Source organism: Acartia tonsa, chromosome 6 (assembly GCF_053477335.1).
Source record: "Acartia tonsa isolate MP-2025a chromosome 6, ASM5347733v1, whole genome shotgun sequence".
Taxonomy (NCBI): domain Eukaryota; kingdom Metazoa; phylum Arthropoda; class Copepoda; order Calanoida; family Acartiidae; genus Acartia; species Acartia tonsa.
This window is the reverse complement of record NC_137265.1, coordinates 14,621,687-14,648,110: the sequence shown is the minus strand read 5'-3', so window position 1 is coordinate 14,648,110 and position 26,424 is coordinate 14,621,687. Positions and strand designations below refer to the sequence as shown.

The 26,424-nt window shown below is 32.1% G+C and overlaps 2 protein-coding genes across 21 annotated transcripts in view; both read right to left on the bottom strand.

The window, feature by feature from the left end:
- The window catches only part of LOC145321947 (uncharacterized), an 80,299-nt gene extending 70,506 nt beyond the window's left edge, over window positions 1-9,793 (bottom strand). For 14 of the 20 annotated variants that reach the window (XM_080163624.1, XM_080163626.1, XM_080163632.1 and 11 more), the window contains exons 1-5: window positions 9,436-9,793; window positions 8,933-9,054; window positions 8,298-8,426; window positions 7,559-7,699; window positions 6,932-7,126 (exon numbers count right to left, since the gene is read on the bottom strand). In XM_080163624.1, the coding sequence (XP_080019750.1) occupies window positions 6,932-7,126; window positions 7,559-7,699; window positions 8,298-8,426; window positions 8,933-9,054; window positions 9,436-9,554 (706 nt within the window). In that variant the 5' untranslated portion in view covers window positions 9,555-9,793. Of the gene's footprint in view, window positions 1-6,931; window positions 7,127-7,558; window positions 7,700-8,297; window positions 8,427-8,931; window positions 9,055-9,435 lie in introns of all 20 variants that reach the window. The other 6 variants (XM_080163639.1, XM_080163640.1, XM_080163642.1 and 3 more) reach the window with 6 other exon arrangements.
- A 5,364-nt stretch (window positions 9,794-15,157) lies between these two features.
- eIF3h (eukaryotic translation initiation factor 3 subunit h) lies at window positions 15,158-24,862 on the bottom strand. Its single transcript, XM_080163623.1, has 13 exons — window positions 24,703-24,862; window positions 24,259-24,326; window positions 23,896-23,992; window positions 21,990-22,119; window positions 20,980-21,086; window positions 20,255-20,347; window positions 19,947-20,001; window positions 19,065-19,168; window positions 18,388-18,435; window positions 17,738-17,794; window positions 17,037-17,105; window positions 15,845-15,980; window positions 15,158-15,525 (listed from the first exon to the last, which is right to left on the bottom strand). Exons 1-12 carry the CDS (start codon window positions 24,802-24,804, stop codon window positions 15,876-15,878), a joined length of 1,035 nt encoding a protein of 344 aa, XP_080019749.1. The 5' UTR covers window positions 24,805-24,862; the 3' UTR covers window positions 15,158-15,525; window positions 15,845-15,875.
- Between the last annotated feature and the right edge of the window lie 1,562 nt (window positions 24,863-26,424).

Below are 26,424 nucleotides of genomic sequence, written 5' to 3'. Positions count from 1 at the left end.
CAAATATTGCGTATCAAAACGTTCATACGAAAACACAAAGTTTATCAATATGTATATATTTTAGTTTATTAATATTTATGCTTATATCTAGAAATATGTCCGTTTAAAGACTAAGATCTTTGTAACCACTGAATCGAATTGGCTGTGCTTCCCAAGGTTAAACCCACTAGTCTTATGTGATGGTTTTCAGCTATTTTTCTGAAGGGTGGAACACTCCTTCAAAAAAATAACACTTATTTTATTACAACTAGCGGCTGCGCCCCTAGCATCTGGGTGCTCGGTATTTGAAGTGTAGGGAAGTAAGGAAAATAGCTTAAAACCAACCCGAAACCTGTGAAGCTACCCTAAATTGAAGAACTCAATCAAAACTTTGTTATCGAAATCTTAGGATAGACAAAATGAGTTACACCTGTTTAAAGGCCAACACAATCCCTACATTAATTCCGATATATTCACGTCTAACATTGCAACACAGTTAACCATTAAGCCTTGAAAGTTGTTATCAAAATTCTAGTCCTATTTTTCTGTTTTATTACATGAATATACAAAATAAACTCTTGAATAACTTCACCTATAGCCATAAGAAAGGATAGGAATCTTAATAATCAAATTCAAAGCTAAAGGTACATAGTTTAATTTATTCTTTATTTCTTATTGGTTATAGAATACTTTTAGATAATAAATTAAAGTAAAATAATGCAAATTTATTTTGAGGCAAAAAAAAGTTTTCTTCCGGTGTCCTAACCCAGTCAATGAAAACTATAAACGCAGGCAGCTACCTGGCAATTACTCTACTAAAATCTATGCATTTTTTTCCATTATGTTTTTCTCTGAATTTGTAAAACCATGAATAATTTGGTTTTATGTTTGGGTGGACTTTCACTACCGCACAGAGTTACATCAAAAGTAACAGAATGTCTGTGAGTTTGTTTATTTGGGGGAACCGTAGGATCTCGCTAACCACTGAACCGATATGGATTATCTTAAATTGAAGCTTTTCATTTGTCCAGGAAAGGTTTATAACTGTTTTCGAGGAGGGTACCTCTACCCCCCCCCCCAACCCCCCCCCCCCCCAAAAAAAAAAAGTGTAACTATTTCTTTATATTTATTTTGAAAGTTTAAAGTCCTCCGAACCCTCTTAAGTAGAAGACTTAACTGTCACTAGTGGACTCAAGTATAAAAATAAGACAAAGAATCAGCAAATTAAAGAGGATGTTATATGATGAGTTAAACGAAAAACTTCGTTGATTTACGATGTGATACATGAACGGAAGTGAAAGCACACCTCATGTTTTCCTATATGAAAGTGGTTAGACTTAAAAACAGACAAAAGTGTAAATACATAGTGTTAAAATTTCAGCAACGTTAGAACTTGCAGACAACGGCCAAACAATTAAAGCGCCAAGTTTCTTTAGAAACAGTGTCTATAAAAATCAAATGCATTCACAATTAAATAAGAATACACAACAAAGTAATGTAGGTGCGCTATTATATATTATTGGCTGCATTTTAGAAACGCCTATTCAAATTTCACCCAATAACTTATGTACACACCATAACATACAAACATTAGGTGACCAAATATGAGCTTTAAAGTTATACATTTTTTTGTCAATAAGGTTTAGAATACATAGACTTAAACTTCATGTGTAAAACATTAGTGACTATTTTAATCATCATTCATGAAGCCTGATCATAATATACAAAATATTAGTGACAATTTTAGTCATCATAAATGAGGCCTTATCATAACATACTAACCATTATTGACTATTTTAGTAATCAAAAATGAGGCCTAATAATAATATACAACACATTAGTGACTATTCTAGTCATCATTCATGAAGCCTGATCATAATATACAAAACATTAGTGACTGTTCTAGTCATAATTCATGAAGCCTGATCATAATATACAAAACATTAGTGACTATTATAGTCATCATGAAAGAGGCCTAAACACAATATACAATTCATTAAGGACAGACTATTTAAGTCTTCATACATTAACATGAGGCCTAATCAAAATATACGAAGTATAAGCGACTATTTTAGTCATCATACATGAGGCATATTCATAATATACAAAACATTAGAGACTATTTTAGTCATCATACATGAGGCCTAATCATAATATACAAAACAATAGTGACTATTTTAGACTAGTCATTACACATAAGGCATAATCATAATATACAAAACATTGGTGACTATTATAGTCATCATAACTGAGGCCTAATCATAATATACAAAACATTAGTAACTATATTAGTCATCACACATGAGGCCTAATCATAATATACAAAACATTAGTGACTATTTTAGTCATCATACATGAGGCCTAATCATAATATACAAAACATTAGTGACTATTTTAGTCATTATACATGAGGCCTAATCATAATATACAAAACATTAGTGACTATTTTAATTTAAGTCATTTAACATGAGACCTAATCAAAATATACAAAACATGAGTGACTATTTTAGTCATCATACATTAGGCCTAATCATAATATACAAAATTTTTAATTTTTTGTGGCTGAAGCTAAAGATTTCTAAAATATCGAACTGATTAAATTCTTCCTTTTATTGAAGCTTCATAGAGGTCCCTGGTCAGTTTCAGACTAGGTATCTATTTTTATTACCTAATAATTAAGACATGATATTTTTATTTACTTAATAATATTTAAATCATAATCATGTTATATCCCTCTCTGCGATAATTTCTATTTTCAAGCCTGCAGGGCAATTTCTCAACTAAAAATTGAATGCTTATTTCTATATTTATTTTGTCATATTAATAATAATTTGAATAATTTTAGTTGTGTAATTTAAGATTTTGGAAAAGGGACAAATAATCTATAAAGATTAAGAGGGGCAATTTAAGATTAAAAATCAACTATAAAACATTATTCTAAGAAAGAAAAAATATTCTTAGTAATATCTATTCTAAATTGCTTACAATTTTCTTATTAGTAAAACTATCAATACTTTTAAATTTCTCAACATTTTTTGGAATTGGTACCCTTCCTCAAAAATAGTTAAAAACCTTCCCTGGATCTATGAGAAGCTTCATATTGGTTCAACGGTTAGCGTTACCTACGGTGCACTCAGACATCCCGATATTTTTTTAAAAAACATTCTTATTTTTATCTTTTTTTTATGACACATCAGCTTCAATTCATAAATAAAAAATTAGTCTATAATTTGACTTTGTGAATTTTTTTAAATAAGGGGATAAACCCCCTAAAAGGAATAAAAAATTCCCACAGACGCAATCCAAAACAAGTAAGAAAATGTACATACAAGGCAGAGATAAGACAATGGACTATTGTTTGTAGCTAGTCCCATTGATGATTTACAAAATTACCCCTATTTCCATATTTTAGTTTAAAATTTTAAGTTGAAAATTTTAGACACTGTTAGTTTGAACAAACCAATCAAGACTGAAGAAAACGAATGAGGAAACATGTTTATACAACATTGGGTACCAATTTAATTTACAGTCCAATATCCCTTCCCTACCCGATACAAACAGCAACGTAACAATCAAATAATATCTTCAATACAAAGTAGTACGATGTCTGTCTGTCTGTCCGCATATTAATTATTAGCTATTGTATCTTTTTGCGATTTGCAGATGTGATAATTTGCGCAAATGGAGTCACATCTTGATTTATAGAGATACAATAAGACATATTGAGTGACATTTCAGGGATCTTAAGGGATAAGACACTGGACGATATATTGAAGTACAACCCTATTAACGATAAACAAAATTAGCCCTTATATAGATAAAAATAATTAAAGAAAAGTATGATGACACTATAGGTTTGAAAACACTCAATCAAGAATTATTATGAATCCCCAAAGTTTTTGAGACAACGAATAAGAGTGTTATTCTTTAGGTACTAGTTTAATTTACTGTCCAATGTTATCTTCCTCCTTGGAATGAGAAGGTTATAATACTTTAAGTTTGAATTTACAGACCAATGTCTCCTCCCTCCCTCATTCCCTGGTCAGATTCTAAAATTAAAGTCATAAAACAATAAAATAATTTAGATAGATTTTTTATAGCGGAGCAAATCGTTCACATATAGGCGTTATCTGTGAATATAACGTCCGTCCCTTTTAGATTTTTTTTATAAGGGGGGGGAGGGGCGATCTTGGAAGGGTGGTCGTATCGTCCATTACATAGTTTTAAACCTTCCCTGGACCTTGAATAAGCTATATTGTAAAGGAAACTATATCAGTTCAGCGGTTAGCAAGATCCTTCGGCACAGACAGAGACATCCTGTTACTTTAGTTTACAGGTAAATCCAATTTTACACTATACATGTTTTTTTCCTTGATGACAAGAACATACCTAGCCATTCTTGTTAGAAAGTTTTGAATGATTGTTTGGACTCAAAAATAATCAACTTATTTTCAATTCAATGTATGCTCAATTTTGTATTGTAAATAAATCACATAATATGATAAGATAAAATTTAGATTTTTGGATTTTTAAACATACCAATATACATTTAGTTCTTTTGAGACATAATGATAGCAGAGGGTGAGGGGAGATTAAGCTGTTTAGTACACTAGTCCCCAAAGTTTAATAATAACGTTTCCTTATTTGTTGACTCAACAACGTTGGGGACTTTTTTATGAATTTTAAATTGTTGTCTTATCCCTTAGATCCCTGTAATGATGTGCATACCTTAATTATCGAGTAAATATTCTATTTAAATCTTTAACATTAGGTATAAAACGCAGTTTTAACGACTTTATTATGAAATCATCCATTTTCTTATCTCAAAACAAAAGCATGCAATAAAACGTTAAAAATCGTTGTTATCTTAATTTTTCATGTGAAGCTTTAGCATGATTAATGGTCAATAAATGAAGAGATAACGAGAGAATAGCTACGCTTATATTATTGTAGAAATCTTTTAAAAATATAAAAAAGCATATAAAAAATGATTCCTTGCAAATGCAATAAATTAAAATAATTTCAACATTTTATATTACAGTATGGCATCTAACACGATTAATAACCGCTGAATTAGAACAGTTTCAGTCAAATCGTATTATAGACAACTTTTTACAAATAATAAAATAAAATTCATTAAGAATAGGTAACTCTAATTTAATTTTTCTATCCACGAAAAGCTGCCTATAGTACGATTCGGTAATAACTATTGACAGATTTTGGTTGTTAAATGACACCTATCAGGAAAACTTGCATTATGGTGATGCTTTGATCCATAGTGACCTTGTTATTTTATATAAATACTCACTTTTCTTATCTAGTCTTTCAAAGGATTTAGAAAATCAACAAGAACGAAAAAGTTCCAAAAAACGACAAAATAACAATCCTGTTCCATAAAGTAGTAAAGCCTTAGTTTGTTTGTCTGCTAGGATCTCGCTAACAACTGAACTGGTTGAGTTCTCCATTTCAAAGAAACTATCTAAGTATTTTTTTTAGTTTTAGGTCTTAAAATGTTTTTTTTTGCTATTTGGCTGTCCCTTCCCTCCGATTTTAGATATATAGCCACAAGATGTTAGGGGCGCAACCATTACACACCCTACGAGAAAAATTGAAAAAACAGAAAGACGGACATAGCGCATTAAGAGAAGGTGCGATTGTAAATCGCTTACTCAGTCAAATATTTTACAAGATAAGCATGTCTGTCAATAATATGGTAAAAATAAAAGAAATAAGATGTCTGTGTGTCTGTAAAGATTTCGATAACCGCTGGACCTAAAGGGTTATTTTTCTATGATAACGAAATGTTTTTGTGTTTTACATCCTAACATAAATAGCTCATGGAAAAAAAAAATATCTTTAATTTTTTATTATCATCTTTAACAATTTTCGTCATTTCTAAAATCAATAGGTACGTTTATTAAAAATAACCGTTATATATTTTAACGGATATCTAAATATATCTATCAGGCATTTTTTTAGAAGGTACATTAAAACGAAAGCGTTTGAAATTAATAAGATTGGATAAAAACAATCTAACACTTAACAAACATTGAATAAACAATAGGTAACAAAAATACGTACTATATCAAAAACATTTACTAAGAAAAAGTTTAACCAATAAAAAGATCACTATTAGCCTTACCTGAAAAAAATATTGTGTTAATAAATATACTTTACTTTGTTATACTTATTATTTTTTTTGCATTAGGTACTAAAAATGTACATTAAAAAATAGTTATTGCAATAGTTATAAAAATTTCAGAAAAGCTTCGTTTAAGGTCGATTTTAGGTTATTTATTCAAAGATTTTTTAAAACAGTCTGAAATTCGTAAAAACTAGATATATAAAATTATCAACTTTCTTTTATATTCAACCATCGGCTACGCCCTTACAGGCCTCTAGGGGTACTACCCCAAAATACTATTCTTGTGCTTAAATGAAGCTTCACTGCAAAGGAGAGTCGTATCGGTTTAGTAGTTAGCAAAATCTTTATCAACAGACACACATTCTATACCGAACTTTTATATAAGAATTGTATAATTTCAAACAATACAAATTGCGAATGTGCAATTATTTAAAAGTTTATATAAATGAATTTTACAGGTTTCTAGTTACAAAAATAAATAAATTACATAGGTACGTAATTCCACATATTATGGACATGAATCATTAGTTAATATTAAACATAATCAAGAAAATTATCCAAAAGTAGCAAAGTTGTGAAAAAATCCTCATTTTTGCCATTTAAGTACCTATTTATTGTTATTCTCCATGGCCTTACCCCCCTTAAAATCTCTACATTTACTTGAATTTTGTGAAACATCCCCAATGATGATAAAACAAATTATCCCTTCTGTAGTAGTTCAAAAGCATGAAGCAAACAAATCGAATTTCAATAAATGTTTCTAAAGTTTTTAGGCTAACAAATAAGATAACGTAGTGTTAAAATTACCTGAATTTGTGAAACTGCCTCCTTTCAACCAGGTATTGCTGGAAGCCTTGTTATGATGCTCCTTGTCCTTTGCCTGCCATGCCGGGGAGGGATGGCTAGGAGGTTCCCCCCCGCCTGGCTCTAGCACAGGTAAAAGTATCCCCCGTTGGATTAGCTCCTCCTTGCTCGTCCGAACAGAGATCTTTCTTTCTAAGCCTGAAAAATAATATAAATATCAGCTTAAAAGGTGTCAGATTAATTTTCAAAAATGTTTTTAATTCAAATATCCTTGAACTAAAGTAACAGGATGTCTATCTCGTGTGTTTACGCAAAAAGCTGGACCGATATTCTACTTTATAGTGAATTTTCACATAGGTACTAGGAGGGTTACAACTATTTTAGGGAAGAGTACCTCCTCCCTCCTGTTTAATTCTGTAAAAAAAATAACACCCCCCAGTCCACCCCCAATTTTCCTTTATTAAGCAAACAAGCACTCTAGGGGCTTAGCCGATAGTGATACAAAACATACATAAAACAATGTATTTATCCTATCGATGGCCGATTTTTTCCCCAAATGCCTTATCTCTTTGATCCCTGATAATAAATGCATATCTATTAATAAAAAGTAACAATAGAAAATTAACTTACATTTGGAAACGGCTTCAAATTTTTCTGACTTCTTTTTCTTTTTCCATTTCCAAGGCTTGAAAAGTCTGCCCAGCGAATGGAGGCGGGATTTTCGTTGCACGGGCGGGGTTTTTATTCGCAAATGATTTTGCATCTTCTTAACTGAAATAAAAGTTATTTATTAAATTTTTGATGTACAAAATTAGCTTATACCATTATCAAAAATTTCCCTCAAAGAATCTATCGAGCATTAAAACCCACCTATTTAATTCTTTTTAAATAAATTGAAAAAAATTAAGGGGGGGTCCTATGTCTAACCCCCTGATGGGAGCCCCAGTACCCAATATACCGAATCTGATCTAATTCAATAACCAAGTAAACGATCCCCTCCCCCCATAGGTCCTAGGAAGATTTATTACAATTTTGAGGGATAGTCGCACCCACCAACCTCCTAAAAGAAATCGTCCCTATGAAATAAATACAAAAAAAAATATTTTAAGGGTAGCTAGGCGGAGACAGTAGCCTAAAAACATTAATAAAAAAGTTGATCTTTTATAGACAAATCATTTTTCAATTTAGATATTTTAAAAGAAAACAGTTTAAGTGCGGCTAAAGGCCTCTAGGAACGTAGGCGCTATTTCTGTAACGATTATGTAGGTTTAAAGTAGATTTGATTAATCAATAGCTTTCAAACTGACTAGGTAAGTGACGTAAAGACAGACCATAAGTATAGAAAATCTGGGCTTAGATTTGAACTTACCATTTTCTTTCCCATGATATTCGTTGACTTCATTGTTGCCGTTATTGTAGGGATGCAGCGGCGTGACAACCATTTGCACGCCGCCGTTTTGATGATGTTTGCCAGATTGATTGTTTAACGTCGCCCTTCCACGTAGTTATATATTAGTTAGCAAATATTCAACGTTGTTAATAACGTAACAGCGGTTTTCCTTAAAGTGCCTAGTCAGAGCACAGTACCTCTTTTCTTTTGACAATAAAACCCCAAGTAAACATATCAATAGAAATACCTAACTTCCTTAATTTAAAATTTATTTCAAAAATAAAGGGAAGAGGGGTGAGGTTAATCTCACAAACGACATAAAAAAAACTGGAAAATAAGAAATTGGGTTGATATTTTTAAATATTGTTAAAACAGTCCGAATAAAAACCAAATAAAAGCAATTTAACTAGATATTTTAAAAATATTTTATCAAATACATAAAAAAATTCAAAAAAATTACTACGTACTAATAGTAATGTTCAGCAAAAAAAATACTTAGATTAGAAACCCGTATCAGCTTACATCATGAAAAAAAAAAACATATATAAAGGAAACCTCTGTTAGTTGGGTCTTTAGAAAGTTAAGATTCAAAATGATTATGTAACTACGATGCCTTAAATCGTTTTTAAGCAGTTCATTGAGGTTAGCTGCCACCGCCAAATTTGTCGCCTTTGTTGATGACGTCGTTATAACGGTGGATCCCGACGACGAGTTGACATTGTCACCGTCAGACTTTACAATTAAAGATATTAAAAATTGGATTTCAACGCAAGTTTTAAGAAAACGAAATAAATAAAAAGAAAAATTAACTTTTTACCAGGGAAGGGAGGGAACATTAGACATATTTTAAACAAGTACCCAAAATTATATAATCAAGCAACGGGGTTTAATGCAATTAAGTATGGATATCCGGATACTTCAATTAATCTTGAAAATAGTTGGTACGCAAAAGCATTAAATATTAAAAACAAAAACTATAAACTACAGAAGTGGTGATTTAGTTTATCATCATTTGGGATGTGCACCAACTTATTGTCAATTGTCTTATCCCTCCTCAAGTCCCTATCATTTTTCATTAACTACATAGGTAAAAATTTAAAAATATCTTATTTCCTTTTGATTTGATTTTAGATTATTAAGGACAACATCGTGGGACGACTGCGGCGCCGATTTAGACCTCCCGTCGTGGTAGCCTGATCCCGTTAACGGGTTCAGGTTAACGGCGGCGTTACTCATATAATTTTAAACACTTAACAAATAGCATGAAGCGCCTTTTTTTTATAACAAGGTCACCTACACTGACACTTGAACATCACATTACTTTGTAATAATTATTTATGATTAATCTCATGTAATATCACAGAATATAAGGATATGCTGCATATTTCACTTGTTTTTACATATTCACTATTACACAGTCGTCGTAACTTTCGTATTTGTTGGTTTTAGCGACACTTTTAATTCAACTGACAGATTGTTCAGGGTTAACAACTTATTTCTAAACTTTTTATTTTTTTTTTGAATAAAAAATGAATTAGTACGTTACTTTTCGCATTCAATCTGAAATTAAAAGATATATTATGATTTTTTGAAAATTTTAAAATAAAATTATGATGAAAAAGTTGTGGCCACCCTGTGAATCAGGTAGTAAACACATGTTGATGCATACACCATCCCTTTAGTTGCCAACCTTGGCCAACAATTAGCTACCAATTTTATTCAAAATAATGGATATTGGAAATATGTGGATATTATGACAGGGGAAAAATTGTTGTCAATTCAAGTTGCTAACATGGAACTCGGTTATTTGAAAGTTTGTTTATCCAGTAGGTGGGGATGCCATTATTTTAGCCTTCTGCAAGTTTTACTTTATTAGAAAACATAAAAATCTAAATAGAAGTCATAAAAAGTACACTTGTCATAAGAGATAATCTTTGCATAAAAAATACACTTTCATAGAGGTCACACTTGCAATAAAAGTTGCTGTTATCAATAAAATACTTTATTCATACTAAAAATCCTATGCATTTTGGATCACTTTTGCAACATAAAACTGAAAAATGCGCCACGTTTTGGAGTTTTGGCTTTTATTTTAGCCAATCTTGCTGCTGTACATTACTTAACAAAACATGCTCCCCTTCTCCTTGATCAGAATGTGAATGGAGGCAGAGCAGATTGTAAGCAGCATAATGCGCTATTCAGAAGTAAGATCAGCAAACATGCATAGATTGTGTGGCAGTGAGCACCAAAGTCAGCTGTTTCTGGAAGCCTGGCCTTAATTTTAGTACACATTTTGCGTTTGAGAATGAATATGGCGCAACTAGAGAAAATTTCTGGAAAGTATGTTAAAGGAGGCCTGCAAGAAATACCCTGCTTTAACTGCTGAAAGACTACCACAAGTAGACCCAATACCCCATATTTGAAGCCTTCAGCTTCTGTAACAAAAAAGTTATAGGCATTTTAAAATGACATTTTATGTAAAATGAAAATTTTGAAAGAATCTCAATGCTAATGTTAGAAATTTTGAAATTAAACTACATGGCCTAGAAACAAATTTATAAGCTTATCTTTGCCATAAATTTTGGTTGCCAGTAACTAATTATATTTTTACGATAAAAATACCCATTTTTAAAGTCAAAATCATTTTATAAAATCAAGTTTAACTTGCGTTGAACTGAGTGTACTGTAGCCAATCAGAAGGCTGAATCAGCTAAGCAACAAATCAAAGCAGAGCTTGTTTTAGTTTTCCCCTTTGTTTCTGCAATAATTTTCGTTCACAAATGCAATTTAAATCGAATTTTTTTCATAGATTTTGACTATGAAATGTGGTGTTTTTATTGTAAATATGTGATCAGTTATCGGCAATCTAAATTTCTGACAAAGATAAGGTTATAATTTTATGTCTAGGCAATGTAATTTAATATTGTTTTTTCTTTTATGAGCATTGTAAATCTTTCAAAATTTTCATTGTACATGAAATGCTATTTTGAAATGCCTAGAACTTTTTTGTTATTGAAGTTGAAGGCTTTAGATTTGGGGTATTGGGTCTACTTGTGGCAGTCTTTAAGTAGTTAAAGCGTGGTATTTCTTGCAGGCATCCTTGAAAGGAAGCCTGCAAGAAATACAGCGCTCAAATTGCTGAAAGACTGCCTCAAGTAGACCCCATACACAAATTTTGAGGCTTCAATAACAAAAAAGTTATAGACCTTCTAAAACAGCATTTTGTGTTACATGAAAATTTTGAAAGAATTTTAATGCTTCTATGACAATTTTCAAAAATTAACTACATGGCCGAGAAGCAAAATTAAAATCCCATCTTTATCATATTTTTAGGTTGCCAGTAACCATACATATTTTGTTTAGAATCAATTATTAGATTTTTGACGAATAAAAAAATTTTGTACTTCACTTTTTTTCTAAAGGATAAATTATTATACATTAGTTATATAGTCATTGACTATCTATAATTTTAAAGTAATAATGTTTATGTTTTCCTAGTGGTTGTGACCATGAAATATACTTAAAAATGCTGAATTTTAATACATTTTTGCATTTTGGAAGAGGGGCAGTGTATAAATAAGCACCAAAAATCTTTAGTCTCAATCAATGTTTTTTGTAAGGAAAATCCCAGGGATCGGAAGCCTCACGTAAGCCGCGTGTAAGCCTCAGTGAAATTGTGATTTTATCACTAAAAAATTCAGCTGGATGTATAAAACGGCTCTTTAGCAGACAATCCTTCTTTCTTAAATTTTTTTTTTCTGCTCACAAGCAGGTTTAAAACTGAGGCTTATGCGCGGCTTACGTGAGGCTTCCGATCCCTGGAAAATCCTTGACTATTAATGTCAACATGACCTAATGCCTTGATACATTTAGTTCATTCAGAATTGGTAGATACTTTTATTTATTATCTTCATGCTTGGCAAAAAGAGAAGCTTTAAACCCAATGTTGACTTCACAGATAACCCACCAATCCCATTTCAAATATCACCTACAATAGGTTGATGAAGAGAAATAACCTCTTGTTGTCTGTATAAGGACATTGTGGCTGAGGTGGGTTCTTATAAGTGAATGCCGCGTTTTAGAGACATAAAATAGAGAATAAACGATCTTCTATCCATTCATTCCCCTTGCCCCCACCTCTCCTTACAATCTCTGCATTAATGTGGCATTCACTTATGAAAACCAACTTCTGGAAACCTTGTCATATTTCTGAACTATGCTTGCCAATTCCTTTCTTCTCATGGCAGTGAAGATGTCCCTTTTGTTGTTCATAGAAGCCTCATTGTTCTGTGGTCCTAATAGTGTGTCCCTGACCTTTAAATTTGCTGTTTTTTCTTCTGATTGCAAAAGAGGTATTAGAGTCCATGTTCCTGAATTTATACAGACATTGCTCATGCCAATCCTTCAGCAAAATTTGTTCTCATCAACTCATCCTTGATCACAGCATCATGCTTATTCCATAAGGTATGAAGTAATCTTGGTTGTTTCATTAATCTAGTCCTACCATTAATGGGTCCAATGAAATTCTTATTCGCAAATATATTCAATATCTGAACTAAAAGTTGTTCATATAATAGAAGTTCTTACCTCCTTGCTTTGCCTGGCTATACTTGCTAGAATATAGTGGCTGCTTATGCAACAGCTCACATCAAAATCATAATAGAAGCCAAAATGCAAATTAAATGGAACAAAAAAAACTCAAAGAATTTTAGAAAATATTTGTTAGACTGCCCATTTCAGGTCTGTGATTCAGCAAATTTATTCCATTTAAAGGACGCCTGCAAGAAATATCATGCGTTAACTGCTGAAAGACTGCCACAAGAAGACCCAATACCCCAAATTTAAAGCCTTCAGCTTCAACAACAACAAAAATCTAGGCATTTCAAAATAGCATTTTATGTACAATGGATTTTTTGAAAGATTTCCAATGCTCATAAAAGAAAAAACAATATTAAATTACGTCGACTAGACACAAAATTATAACCTTATCTTTGTCAGAAACTTAGATTGCCTGTAACTGATTACATTTTTACAATAAAAACACCACATTTCATAGTCAAAATCTATGAAAAAATTCGATTTAAATTGCATTTTTAAACGAAAATCATAGCGGAAACAAAGGGATAAACTAATACAAGCTTAGCTGTGATTGGTTGTTAAGCTGATTCAGCCTTCTGATTGGCTACAGTACATTCAGTACAACGCAAGTAAAACTTAATTTTTTTTTTAATGATTTTGACTATAAAAATGGGTATTTTTATTGTAAAAATATAATTAGTTACTGGAAACCTAAATTTATGACAAAAATAAGCCTATAATTTTATTTCTAGGCCACGTAGTTTAATTTCAAAGTTTTTAACATGAGCATTGCAATTCTTTCAAAATTTTCTTTGTACATAAAATGTCATTTTAAAATGCCTAGAACTTTTTTGTTATAGAAGCTGAAGGCTTCAAATTTGGGGTATTTGGTCTACTTGTGGCAGTCTTTCAGCAGTTAAAGCGTGGTATTTCTTGCAGGCTTCCTTTAAAATTGCTGCAAATTGAATATTTAGTGGTGTGTAATGTTCGCATAAAACTTTTATTGTGCTGGAACTCAGGGGAAGTAGGTAAGTAGAAGGAAATTGGTTTTAGAGAAAATTTCACATACAATGGATTGTCAGAAACTTGGTCCCTTGTCCCTGGGCGGATTAAATTGAGAAATTAATAAGTTTCAGAAAATTTTGGTATTGACCTCCCTGTGTTGGCAACATAATTTTCATTAGCCTTCACTTTGCTATACAAACAAAAAATTTCTAATTAAGAAAAAATTCTTTTCCTTAGAAATTCTTTAGGAATTCATTCAAACTTTCTTAACTCACTTGACCAAAATTCCTAACACTTATGATGATAAAACCAAAGTAAGTCACAATTTTATATTTAATTCTATTTCTTTGTGACTATTTGGATTAAAAATTATCTCATTTTACAACTATATAATAACCCTGAATTTTCAAAATAAAAGGCACCATTAATCAAAATACCTAATCAAATATTATTTCAATGTAAAATTAAATACTTATACTATTAGAAACAGTATTATACCCTAAAACATAATTTAAATGTAATCTAAAAATAAGTTGAGAACGACGACATTTATAATAAAAATTGCATTTGGAAGCAGACGGATTTGTTATTGTTTTTAAAATAAATAATTAAGAAGCTAATTGAATTAAATGGGCCGGGAATGGATATAGAAAATACATGAATATTAAAATGTCATAAAGACGGACATACCCCAACTAAACAAGAATGTTTTTTTCTCATGAAACTGATGCCTTTTTGAACTAAATAAAAAGATTACATGTCATTTCGTGAAATTACATATATGTAGCGGGACAAAGTGTCTCCAATAACACACAAGTGACGTCATAAAAATGAGTGATTATCCATCTTTTTTTTAGGGGTTTTCTTTCCCACCTCTCCTCTCATCTCCCTTATTTTTATGACGCCACTTAACTAATTTTTGAGACACTGTCCCGCTACGACATATATACTTTGATATTAAAACATATAAACATTAAAAATTATATTGCCCTCTAAAATCATCTCAATATAAATAAAAATAACCATTCTTCTATCCCTATTACAGCCAAAAGTAGAGTTTTTTTGCCAACTAGGACGCATGTGTGGACATACGAATGACAGGACGCGCACCGTAATTTCCAAGACTGATTAAAATCAGTTGACCGATTTTCAAAAAGGCATAACAAAACATAAATTAAATAATATACTTTTAACGGTTCTAGTTGCGGACAAACCCTAACTAAACAGAAGCTTCGCCTAAAGAAACTTGTAAGATATCATTGATCCAGATTTATTTCAAGTAGATTATTAAAATATTTCACAAAACAAAGTTAGAGCTTAAGATCACAAAAAGAAGGATTTCTTAAATGTTGTAATAAAAAGCTCATACAAGAAATGTCATTGATCTAAAAAGTATGCGCCCGCTTCCACATACAAAACAAATCCGCAAAATTTCATTGAAATAAGGCGCGAAATTTTGTAAGCAGAAGCGGGCGCACAGCTGACATGAACTGAACCAGGGCCGGAATGATTGGCTGGCGCACAGTCACGTGACTCTAGAGACTTGGATCAACTAATTTTGTGGAGCAGAGAGAATGGTCTTCTTCAAAATGTTGGGCGGCAAAACAGTTGTTTGTAATGCACTGATTATTGAAATCATTCTTTTTCTTTTAAAGAAGTATCTAATGAGATGTATTTCTGTGTTCGTTTTTTATGTGTGTCTGTGTGTACCGAAGGATCTTGCTAACCGCAGAACAGATATGTTTCCCCTTTACAATGAAGCTTCTTAAAGGTCCTGGGAAGGCTTATTATTATATTAGGGGAATGTACCACCACCATCTCAAGAGAAATAGTCAAAAAAAATTTAATGTGTGGGGGGTGGGGTCGGATCCCCCCTCCTCCTTGTCTTGTGTGCCTCTAGAGGCGTAACTGCTTGTTAACAATAAAGTAAAGAATGATTTCCTTTTCAGATGTTGTTGCAACTTGTTTCAGTTACTATTGGGCTGTAGCAGCAGCCGCAGCTGCAGAATTGGTTTTAGCCGCCTGCAGAGGCTCGGTGATAAACAACTTGGCCATGGATTGTGAACAGAACTCGGAAACCTGAAATTAAAACACAATGTAGAAATATTTTTTGTTATAAATAATAATATTAGTTTAATAATGAATTAGAAATGTTGAGAATATTTCTATAGGTACATTTAATTGAATTAAAATTATGTTTTTTATTTAACAAGTTGCGTAAAAACCAGTGTTTCGGAGCCGGAGCCGGGAGCAGCAACATTTTTGGTGAAGCCGGATCCGGAGCCGTATTTTTCGTTAAAAACGGCTCCGGCTCCAGATTAACTAAAAATGATTTTTTAAAGTAATATTATAATTTGGCAACGGTCTATTTCCATATAATAAACTGAAAAACTATTGTTACTTAACAAATAGACACACATCCTTCTACTTTTATATAGCTTTAATCAAATAAAAGCAAAATATTTTATATTATTTATTTTATTTTATCAAATTCAATAATGAACAAAAATTGATATATTAATTTTAAGGTAGGAGCCGGAGCCGCATCAAAATTAAACGGCTCCGACACCTTGGTATAAACATTTCTCGTATTTATTCGAATCCGGTGGATAGGAACCGGTTCTCATCCATACGAAAAAAACTATGTCTAGCATCGTATTATATCCAGCTTTCTACGAATATAAAAACTGGTTTCAATCTTATAATTGTACATTCTATATCCGCAGAAAGCTGTTAATAATACGATGCGAGAAATAACTGTTATTTAACAAGTTGTGTAAAAATAACATTTTAACCAATGATTTTAATCTACAAAATTGGTATTTTTTATTAACCTTTCGACCATCGTCTTATTCCTTAAGTAATAGTTATTTATCGCATCGTATTACATATAATTATACAGTCCGCGCATATTAATAGGTATGAAAAATTGAAAGAATAAAATCAGTTTTGTTAGCCCCGAGGGACCGAAGCTCCAGGCTAACAAAACTGGTATTAATATTATGATTTTAATTAATAATTCGTGGAAAATTGTCTGTAATGCGATATTATACATGATTTTTAAGTATGGCTGAGAACCAGTTCTAATCATGTGGATATTAATCGGTTTCGAAACCATACTGGAATATGACTTACCTCCTCTGAAGAATTCTGAATGGTGCCAGACAGGATCAGTGGATTCATCCTGGATGGGGGAGGCAAGGGCTGAAATTTAAATATTATATCATTATCTTTGGGTTACACAAAGATTTTTGCACAAACGGATACCTAATGAATATAGAATATGTGAATATTGTGAAAGGTGAGTTTTTGACGAAGCCAAATCTGTACCACTTTTGATTCCTGTGACGTCATAAAATGAGGGAGATGAGAGGAGAAGTGGGAAAGAAAACCCCTAAAAAAGAAATGGAGAATATGACGTCAAAAGTTGTACAGATTTGGCTTCGTCTGAGTTTTTGTGATCAATTTTGGTTGCTAATACAGTCCTCAGTTATTGGTCAATACGTTCCTCTAAAGTCAGGGGAGGCAAGGGGCTAAACCACTTGTTGGCTCCTAAGTAGAAGCAATTTGTTTTAGTTAAGACTTTAAGACAAAAATTGTTCCATCAAAGAGTTTGTGTTTGAATAATGCCGGTACCCAAAGTTTTAAAACCACGTTATTTTTTGTGGGTTCAAAAACTTTGGATGATTTTATTAGAATGGTTAGTACAAAAATAATAGCGTCCAAACTTTACAACGAATATATCAATTTATCGTACATTGTCTTTACATCAAGATCCCTGCTACTAAAATATGTAAGTCTGTCGGTCAGTCCTGAAATCTTTAAGTTGGCTTTACCTTGAAGAGCTTGTTAAGATCCTCGGCAGGCAGAGGATCTTCGTTTCTGTCGATCCTGAACCAAACAAATACTTTTAATTGCACAAGTTTGATCAGCGGTTTCCCTTGGATCATATATGGACCACAATTCAACTTATTAAGCCTATTTTCTTTTGTTATTTTAGTTAAGTTATGTATTAGAAGTGTCCAGCAAGGATAGTACTCCGAAGAAAAAAAATTGCCATTGGAATAATGTCCCTAATAAAGACTAGAACTAAGTTTTAAAACAAGTTCACAAATAAAATTAAACAGAGAGAGGGGGTATCCTTGGTCAAAAAAATGGGTTTGATTATTAAAAGAGCAGCCACTCAACATAACAACTTCTGCTTGTGCTTTTGTTATAATGGATTTAATATTATATGTGGATATATTGACAAGGGAAAAATTAGCTTGCTAATATGAACTTCATTTATTCGCCAGTTCATTCATCCAGTAGAAGGAGGAAGATGGGTTAAAGTGGATGGTATCGTTATTTTAGCTAGCTGCGAGCATCACTTTATCAGAGTACTTGAAAATCTGGTAAAACATCCAAGTTAAAATATATCGATTTTTGTTATTTAACTAAAAAGCCATTAAGAGATTTATTCAATCTGAAGTATTTGTTAATTCCTTTGCTTGTTTTCTTGTGCCCTGCGTTGGATATATTTGTTCTTCTCCTGTTACAGTAAAAACATAAAAATAATATAACACCTATTCATTTTAATATGGCTTCTATTAAAAGCAAAAATTTTCTATAATGAAGATCGGTCAGTTCGTCCGTCCGTAACAGATATCTTTTATCGTTAATTTTGGCATTTTAGAATTGTCTCGTAACTTTCTAACATTTGCATGATGAATCCCGTAACAATTAGGTCCAATTTAGAAAGTGTAGCAACTCTAAAATCATTACCAGTAAGTCTTTTGTCTACTTTAACATAATATTTTATATGATACCATTAAAATCATCCTATTCACGTGATTTTTTAAAAATGAATTTCTACTACCATTAGTTAAGCATCTCTATAATCAAGTCTTTAAATGTAGGTACGTCCACATTAAGAATCCTGTAATTAAGTAAATGGGAAAAAGTTAGATTCAAACGGAATTTTTGATTGCGCTGTTACTCTATATTTGTTAATGTTCGTTTGTCTGACTTTCTGATTGGTCAGCCTCCGCTTTAAAGATGTTTGTTTTATTAATATCATACATCCCGTAAGCGATGTGATTGGGGACCTTAAAGTTCTAAATTTTCAGCCCCCCCCCCCCCCCCCCCTCTGTTCCATAGAGAAATTTTATGTTTAAATCCCTGAATCTGTTTCAATACAAGTTGTTGGTGCTTGTTGAACTTCAGAGACTCAGAATTTAACTCATCCAAAGAGTCCATCATTACACGCAGCTGTGACTCAAGGGTTTCTAAGAATGAATAAAATAAAGTTACAAAGAGTCCATCATTATACGCAGCTAAGACTCAAGGGTTTCTAAAATAAAGTTCTAAAGATTCGATCATTACACGCAGCTGTGACTCACTCAAGGGTTTCTAAGAATGAATAAAATAAAGTTACAAAGAGTCCATCATTATATGCAGCTGAGACTCAAGGGTTTCTAAGAATGAATAAAATAAAGTTACAAAGAGTCCATCATTATATTCAGCTGAGACTCAAGGGTTTCTAAGAATAACTAAAATAAAATTACAAAGAGTCCATCATTATATGCAGCTGAGACTCAAGGGTTTCTAAAATAAAGTTCCAAGGAGTCGATCATTACACGCAGCTGTGACTCAAGGGTTTCTAAGAAAGAATAAAATAAAGTTACAAAGAGTCCATCATTATACGCAGCTGAGACTCAAGGGTTTCTAAAAAATGAAGTTCATAAGAGTCCATTTTTACACGCAGCTGGGGCTCAAGGATTACTAATATAAATAAAATAAAGTTCCAAATAGTCCATCATTTAAAGCAGCTGTGAAACAAGAATTACTAATATAAATAAAATAAAGTTCCAATGAGTACATCATTACACACATTGATATAGATAACCTACCCCATGATTGGTGTAAAGCTTCACTATAAAGAAGAACCATAATGATTCCGCGGTTAGCGTAAGCTAGAGCTACAAAAGACAGAAACACATCGTATTACTTTGATGTAAGGATAGAATAGATGCATAACAACTCTATAAGTTGTTCTAATCATACCTGAAGTTCCTAAGTCCATGTACTGTGTACCTCCAATGTCCAAAGGTATCTGCTCCTATTTTATATGCATACCATTCAAATCAATACTAATGCTTATCTTTAAAATATTCTAAGCTTTGTAGGCAGGTTAAAATGAGAGAGAAAAAAAACGGAATAAAACTCAAGTTTATTCGTTGACCAATTTACATTTCCTAGTATTTTTACGAATCAGGGAAAGAAATAAAAGACACAAAAGTGGGCAATACATGAACCTAACATGTCCCCAATCAACTAACAGTCATATTGATCTTGAAGTAAAAGTTGCATGCCTGAAGTTCAAGTAGTAAAGCATTCATAAGGTGGGAATTTTTGATAACTATGGGCACCTCGGTCAACAGGTTCTCATAGCTGATGTTCAACTCCTGAAACAAAGAGCTGGCTGATAATGGATTTATTATTACTTGGATCATACACAGATTATAATGTACTCTAATAAAGTTAAACTTATAGCTGGCTAAAATAATGACCCCATCCCCTCCCCATCCACCACCCTTACCACATCCCCTCCCCTCCTGCTAGATGAACGAACTGACCAATGAATGATGTCCATGTTAGTATCCTAAATAATATTGACAATTTACCCCTCGTCATAGTCCACGTATATTCTATATGCATGTGGATGATTATAATTCAGATCTCGTAATCAAGGTATTTAAAACACACACTCATCAAAGAAAAAAAAACATACCCAGCTTTCGCATTCTTTATTAAACAGTTATAAGATGGCCAAATAGAAAATAATCTTAAAATCTTACTAAAATACCGCGATTTATCTACATTTGTAACATATTTAGACAGTCTAGATCCCCAGTGCCTGTATTGGACCAGTAGGAACACTGCGTAAGAACAACCCGACCATATTGTTGGTCTTGGTATAAAATTGAAAATCGTGTGTGTTTTTTTAGAAAATTATTCATAGTATTACCATACAAGAAGATATATATACTTCATCGCGGCAAAAAAACAGTTTAGATCCAGTGAAAAAAGTTGTTACCTTGACGGTGTCAGGGGTGTAATCTCCGTCCTTGACCAGCTTCAGTGCCTCATTGGTCAGGCGGAATGCCTTCATGGACACAAAGCCCTGGGCTGTCTTTGCAGTGTCTAAAATAATAAAACTATTTCATTAAACATGATAAAAACAATATAATGTCAAGGAAAAAGATATCTGTAGGATGTTAATATAAGCAAAGCTTTTCTAAAGGGGGGGGGGGGGGGGGTTAATGTAACCATCTCGTAATCAATGTATAAATGGCACTTAGAATTCGATCTAAAATTTTGCATGAATAATCCTTGGTAGGTCTATTTTCCCTAAATCGAACAAAAAGTTGGAAAAATAACGGCTAACAGTTGGCGGCTCAGCAGTTTAGCCATTTTTTGGGCTATTTTCAATGCAAATCATCACGAAACCTATCTCCACATAATACTATTTTCTGCTCCAAAATGTTTTCAAACGGTTCTAGCCGGTAGTTGCTGGTACTAGAAATCTGAAAATGTTGTTTTGTATCATTTCACATGATTTAAAGCAAAAATATGTTTCAAAAAGTTGATTCCTACGTAATTTATGACAGATTTGCCCTAAAAATAGCCAAAAAAAACGGCTAAACGGCTGAGCCGTTAGCCGTTACTTTTTCAACTTTATTGTTCGATTTAGGGAAAATAGACCTACCAAGGATTACTCATGCAGAATTTTAGATCAAAATTCGAATTCTAAGTGCCATTTATACATTGATTACGAGATGGTTGCATTAAACCCCCCCCCCCCCCTTACGGTCCATACGTATTTCAAAGACGCAAGATAATTCCTGTAACAGTTATGTACAATTTAGAAAGTGCTACAACTCCATAGTTTTACGTATATTTACTTTAAACATGTTGATATTTTTTACAGTTTTTTTTGTACCAAATTTACTACCCTAGTTTTAATTTCAGTTCTAATATTCGCGAAAAGCTGCCTATAATGCGATGCAATAAATAAGTATTACATACAACCCACAAAAAACTTACCAAAAACCAGACAGATAGACTCGTCGATAGAGGTCTGATAGCTGAACTGAGACTCGAGCAGGGTGGGTGACAGGAAGTTGGCGAACTGGCTTGCCTGGTACCAACCAACTTGCTGATGGTCAATATTCATCTGAATATAAGAAAGATATTATAAATAATAAATATAGAACTGGCTCTAGCCTGGTACCAACCAACTTGCTGATGGTCAATATTCATCTGAATATAAGAAAGATAATATAATAAATATAGAACTGGCTCTAGCCTGGTACCAACCAACTTGCTAATGGTCAATATTCATCTGAATATAAGAAAGATATATAATAAATATAGAAAGGCTACATGAACAAACCCTTAATGGGAACAGTAGTAATACAGTTTGAAATATTAAGATAAAGCTTTGCTAACGCTAAAAGTAAATTAAAATAGAAACAAAAATATTTGTCTGTTAGAAATCAGGTTTATTTGTAAAAAACTAGTATAATTCAAAGGAAGCATTTCTAAAAAAAGTCTCGAAAAAATACTTGTTGGTGACTATATACCTAATTAACTAACAAAAACTATACATATATAAGGAACGTTGCCGTTGCTGCAACTGGCAGAAATACAATGGATGTATTTTTGTCAAAATTGTTTGTCTGGATGTAAATTCGACAGTAATTTGTTATATATTATAGGTATGCTGACAAATATCCATCTAACACAGGCATTTAAACATCCAAAATTATCAATTATACATCTATTTCTTGCCAATTTCACATCTAAACTTTTTTATAGGTCATAAATACATCCTGTATATCAATAATAAACAATAGTAAACTGTATAGTTGTAGTTACCTTTTATAATACAAATAAGGATTTTAATTCCCATTTATCTTAAAAGTGTATTTTCTCAATATGAAACTTCAAAAAAACATTGTGTTTTTAAAGCTAATAATTTTTGTAATAAGTTGTACTAAAACAGTAGCTTTTAGTCTTAATAGAATTCAAATATCAAAAATCTGCAACAATCAACGTTTAAAGACATAAAACAGGAAAAAGTATTTCAATAAAGTTAATGTCTCAACAGACATATTTAAATAAAAAAATAATGTAGGTTAAAACGTGTTCTACAATTTGTCTCATATTCAATAACTTTCAAAAAAATATACTAAATACAAAAAATAATATTGCATCAAAATAACTATATTGTTTATAAATGAACCAGGAATAAAGCCAAAGGTAAATCTTTAAACTTTTTTACTATAATAATTTTGCAGTATGAATTAGCTTTCCTCAAAGATTGTAATTTTACAGAAAAAATATATTTTAGTCCTTTTTTCTTCATACATTTATCTCTGGTGATTTATATTTTATTTCATTGTTTTTAAAACCTAGCAGACGAAAGCTGCAATGTTTTTCTTTATAACTGGTATAAGACTTTCTTGATTGGGGAAGAACAGATAAAAAGAGAAGTGCAATTAATATCAATTTAATATAATCCAACATTTTTAAAATTATGAATTATTATTTAACTATATTTAATAAAGTTACTGCAATATAATTCCAAAATAAATAATAATAATAAAAAATATTGACTGCACCTACTTTACAGTTCACTATTGTTTATTATCAATTAAAATGTATAGGATGTATTTTTGGCATATACAAAAGTTTAGATGTAAAATTTACAAGAATAGATGTAAAATTGACAATTTTGGATGTATAAATGCCTGTGTTAGATGTATATATAGCGGTTACTGTAAGTATGACTGTATTTCTGCCAGTTGCAGGAACGCCATGTACCCATATATCATATGAAACTAAAACTAAAGCTACCTTACATTCAATCTATTTCAAATAACGGGGGGAGAAAGTTTCATTGCTACCAATGCACTTTAAGGGAAACTGCGAAATTGTTTTCCTTTACCTGTCTAAGTCTTCTCATCATGGTGAGCTGGAATTCTCCATCGTCCTGGGAATCATCTGTAACACTCATAAATGGGAAACAGTGTGTCACCTCTAACCTAAAATTAACAAAAAAAATATTTAATGCAGGAATAAAATCTACATCGGGGACTGGAAAACTGTATACTCGACATACCAACTCCCCCCCCCCCCCCTATCCACCCTATTTAATTTTTACTGAAACTTTGTTCTTTATCTTATTTTCATAGTCAATATTTGAAAATGAAATAAAACATTGTGATTTAACAAGCAGGAAAAAATACGAATATATTTTGCTAAACATATTTTTCTTTGAATGGAATTTGCCTATCAGGGTACAACTTACTTTGTATCTGACTCTGAAACAAGTCCGAGAAGAGCACCCTGCACAAATACGGATCCACTCCTCTCAGCCTAAAATTGTATATTAGTTAACTGTGTGCGTTCTTTAAGATCACATAAGTGGTTGGCATGATCACTTTTAAGTTTAGAGATGGTTGGATATTATCAATTCTGGGTAGGTCGTAGAATACTTAACCAACCCCTCCCCATGGACGAAAATTCCCTAATCTATTGTTTATACAAAGTTCAAATGCCGGAAAGAAACCCCCATCCCCTTCCACAAAACTCCCTTCCATACCCAAGCAAACAGTTATCATAAAAATTGATGTCAATTTAATAATTTGTTATCTTACTATTTGTGGAAAGTTTTTTATACCTAATACGCTACGAATTCATGCTTTTTCAGTAGGTATATAAATCGGACTTACATCCAAAAATCCATACAAACCTCATGACAGTGCTTGATAAGTTTCATCAGAACAAGTCCGTCAATTTGGACAGTTTGGATCTTGTTCGTCTCCGTGTTACGTCTTGAGTTCCTTTCCGACATTTTGAATGTTTTCTCTTCTCTCCTTTTAATAAATAATTTACACTTCTCTGAAATAAAAACAAATGGTTGAGATAGACCTCAAGGGGCACTCGAGGAAAGAGGTGGGTGGATCAGACCACAAGAATCTACTAAATATTTGTATGAATCCTCAGGTACATGATAAGATAATCGATCCACTTGCAATGAAAATTATTTCACTCTTATTATACATCAAAACTAAATTTTTTTGGCCATAAAAAGCTTTCAGTATTTCATACATACCCTAAAAACGGCTTATTACGGGAGGAACGGTGCACTAAAAGCGGCTTTAGCAGCCAAAACCTTCTTAATCAAAATAATTAGGGCCACATGAACAAGAAAAACACGGCGAAGCGCATTGAGTAAGAAAATGCCGCGTAGCAAACTGATATTAAAGCTGGACAAAATCTTTACAAACATTTTTTCCCATACCAAAATTGCCTATTTTTCCCTTTTTATTAAATGAACAAATAATGATTTTTTTTATCATTTAAATAAGCTAATTCAAAATTTTTACCTTCAAATAAAAAACACCTAATAATATCTTTTAAATTTAGCACATCGTATCTAAATATAAAATATATAAATAGTTCAATTATTACTCAATAGAGTGCGCTAATTTAAAACAAAATTAATTGTTATTTTGTAAAAAGACATTTTAATATTTTCTAAAAGAATTAAAAACTCAACAATATATTTATTCTTTTCTTTAAAATACTTAAGTTTTAAAGAAAAAGATTAAAATAATGCAGAACGTCGAAGTTTAGAACGAATTGTTATATAAATGGTACAAATATCGATTGGTAACGGAGTAACATAAGCTACTCGTATTATTCCTTCGTATTAAGCCCTGTGATGGGAGGGTGTTATAAGATTCGCGTGTGCTTCGCGCACCCTCCTTCCAAAATCCAATGTGAAATCTAAAATTTGTGAAAAAAGTTTTAAAGTCAGCCAGTTTTAAATTAACGATTATAGAGTTGCTGCGCTTTTGAAGGAATCATCATGCAAAGTTTTAAAACGAATGGACAAAGGGGGGAGGCGGATGTGCCACTTTTTGAAACCAAAACTAAAAGTCAAAGGAACTCAACTAAAAAAAGAGTTACAGGTCTGACATTTTGCATGGCAGTTGCTTTATAGGGTTACAATATGGAACAGTGAAGAAACGGCGGCGCATCCACCGAAAACCGCCGAGAAATTGCAAAAAAAAATTCGGCGGGAAACGGCGGTTTTCGGTGGTTGCGCCGCCGTTTCTTCACAGTTCCATATTGTACCTCTATAAAGCAACTGCCATGCAAAATCTCAGACCTGTAACTCTTTTTTTAGTTGAGTTCCTTTGTTGACTTTTAGTTTTGGTTTCAAAAAGTGGCACATCCGCCTCCCCCCTTTAACATGTCAAAATTAACGGACCAACCATAATTATAAACTTTGCTAGGTACTAAAAAAAACAATTTTAATATTAAACGAATCTTTATTGCGAATAATAATACTTTTTACATATTCTACTATCATAAACTATAAATCATATCACAGATAAAAAAGAACAAATTAAATCAACTTAAGATTTTAAAATAAAAAATCACAATAAAAATGCTAAAATTACAC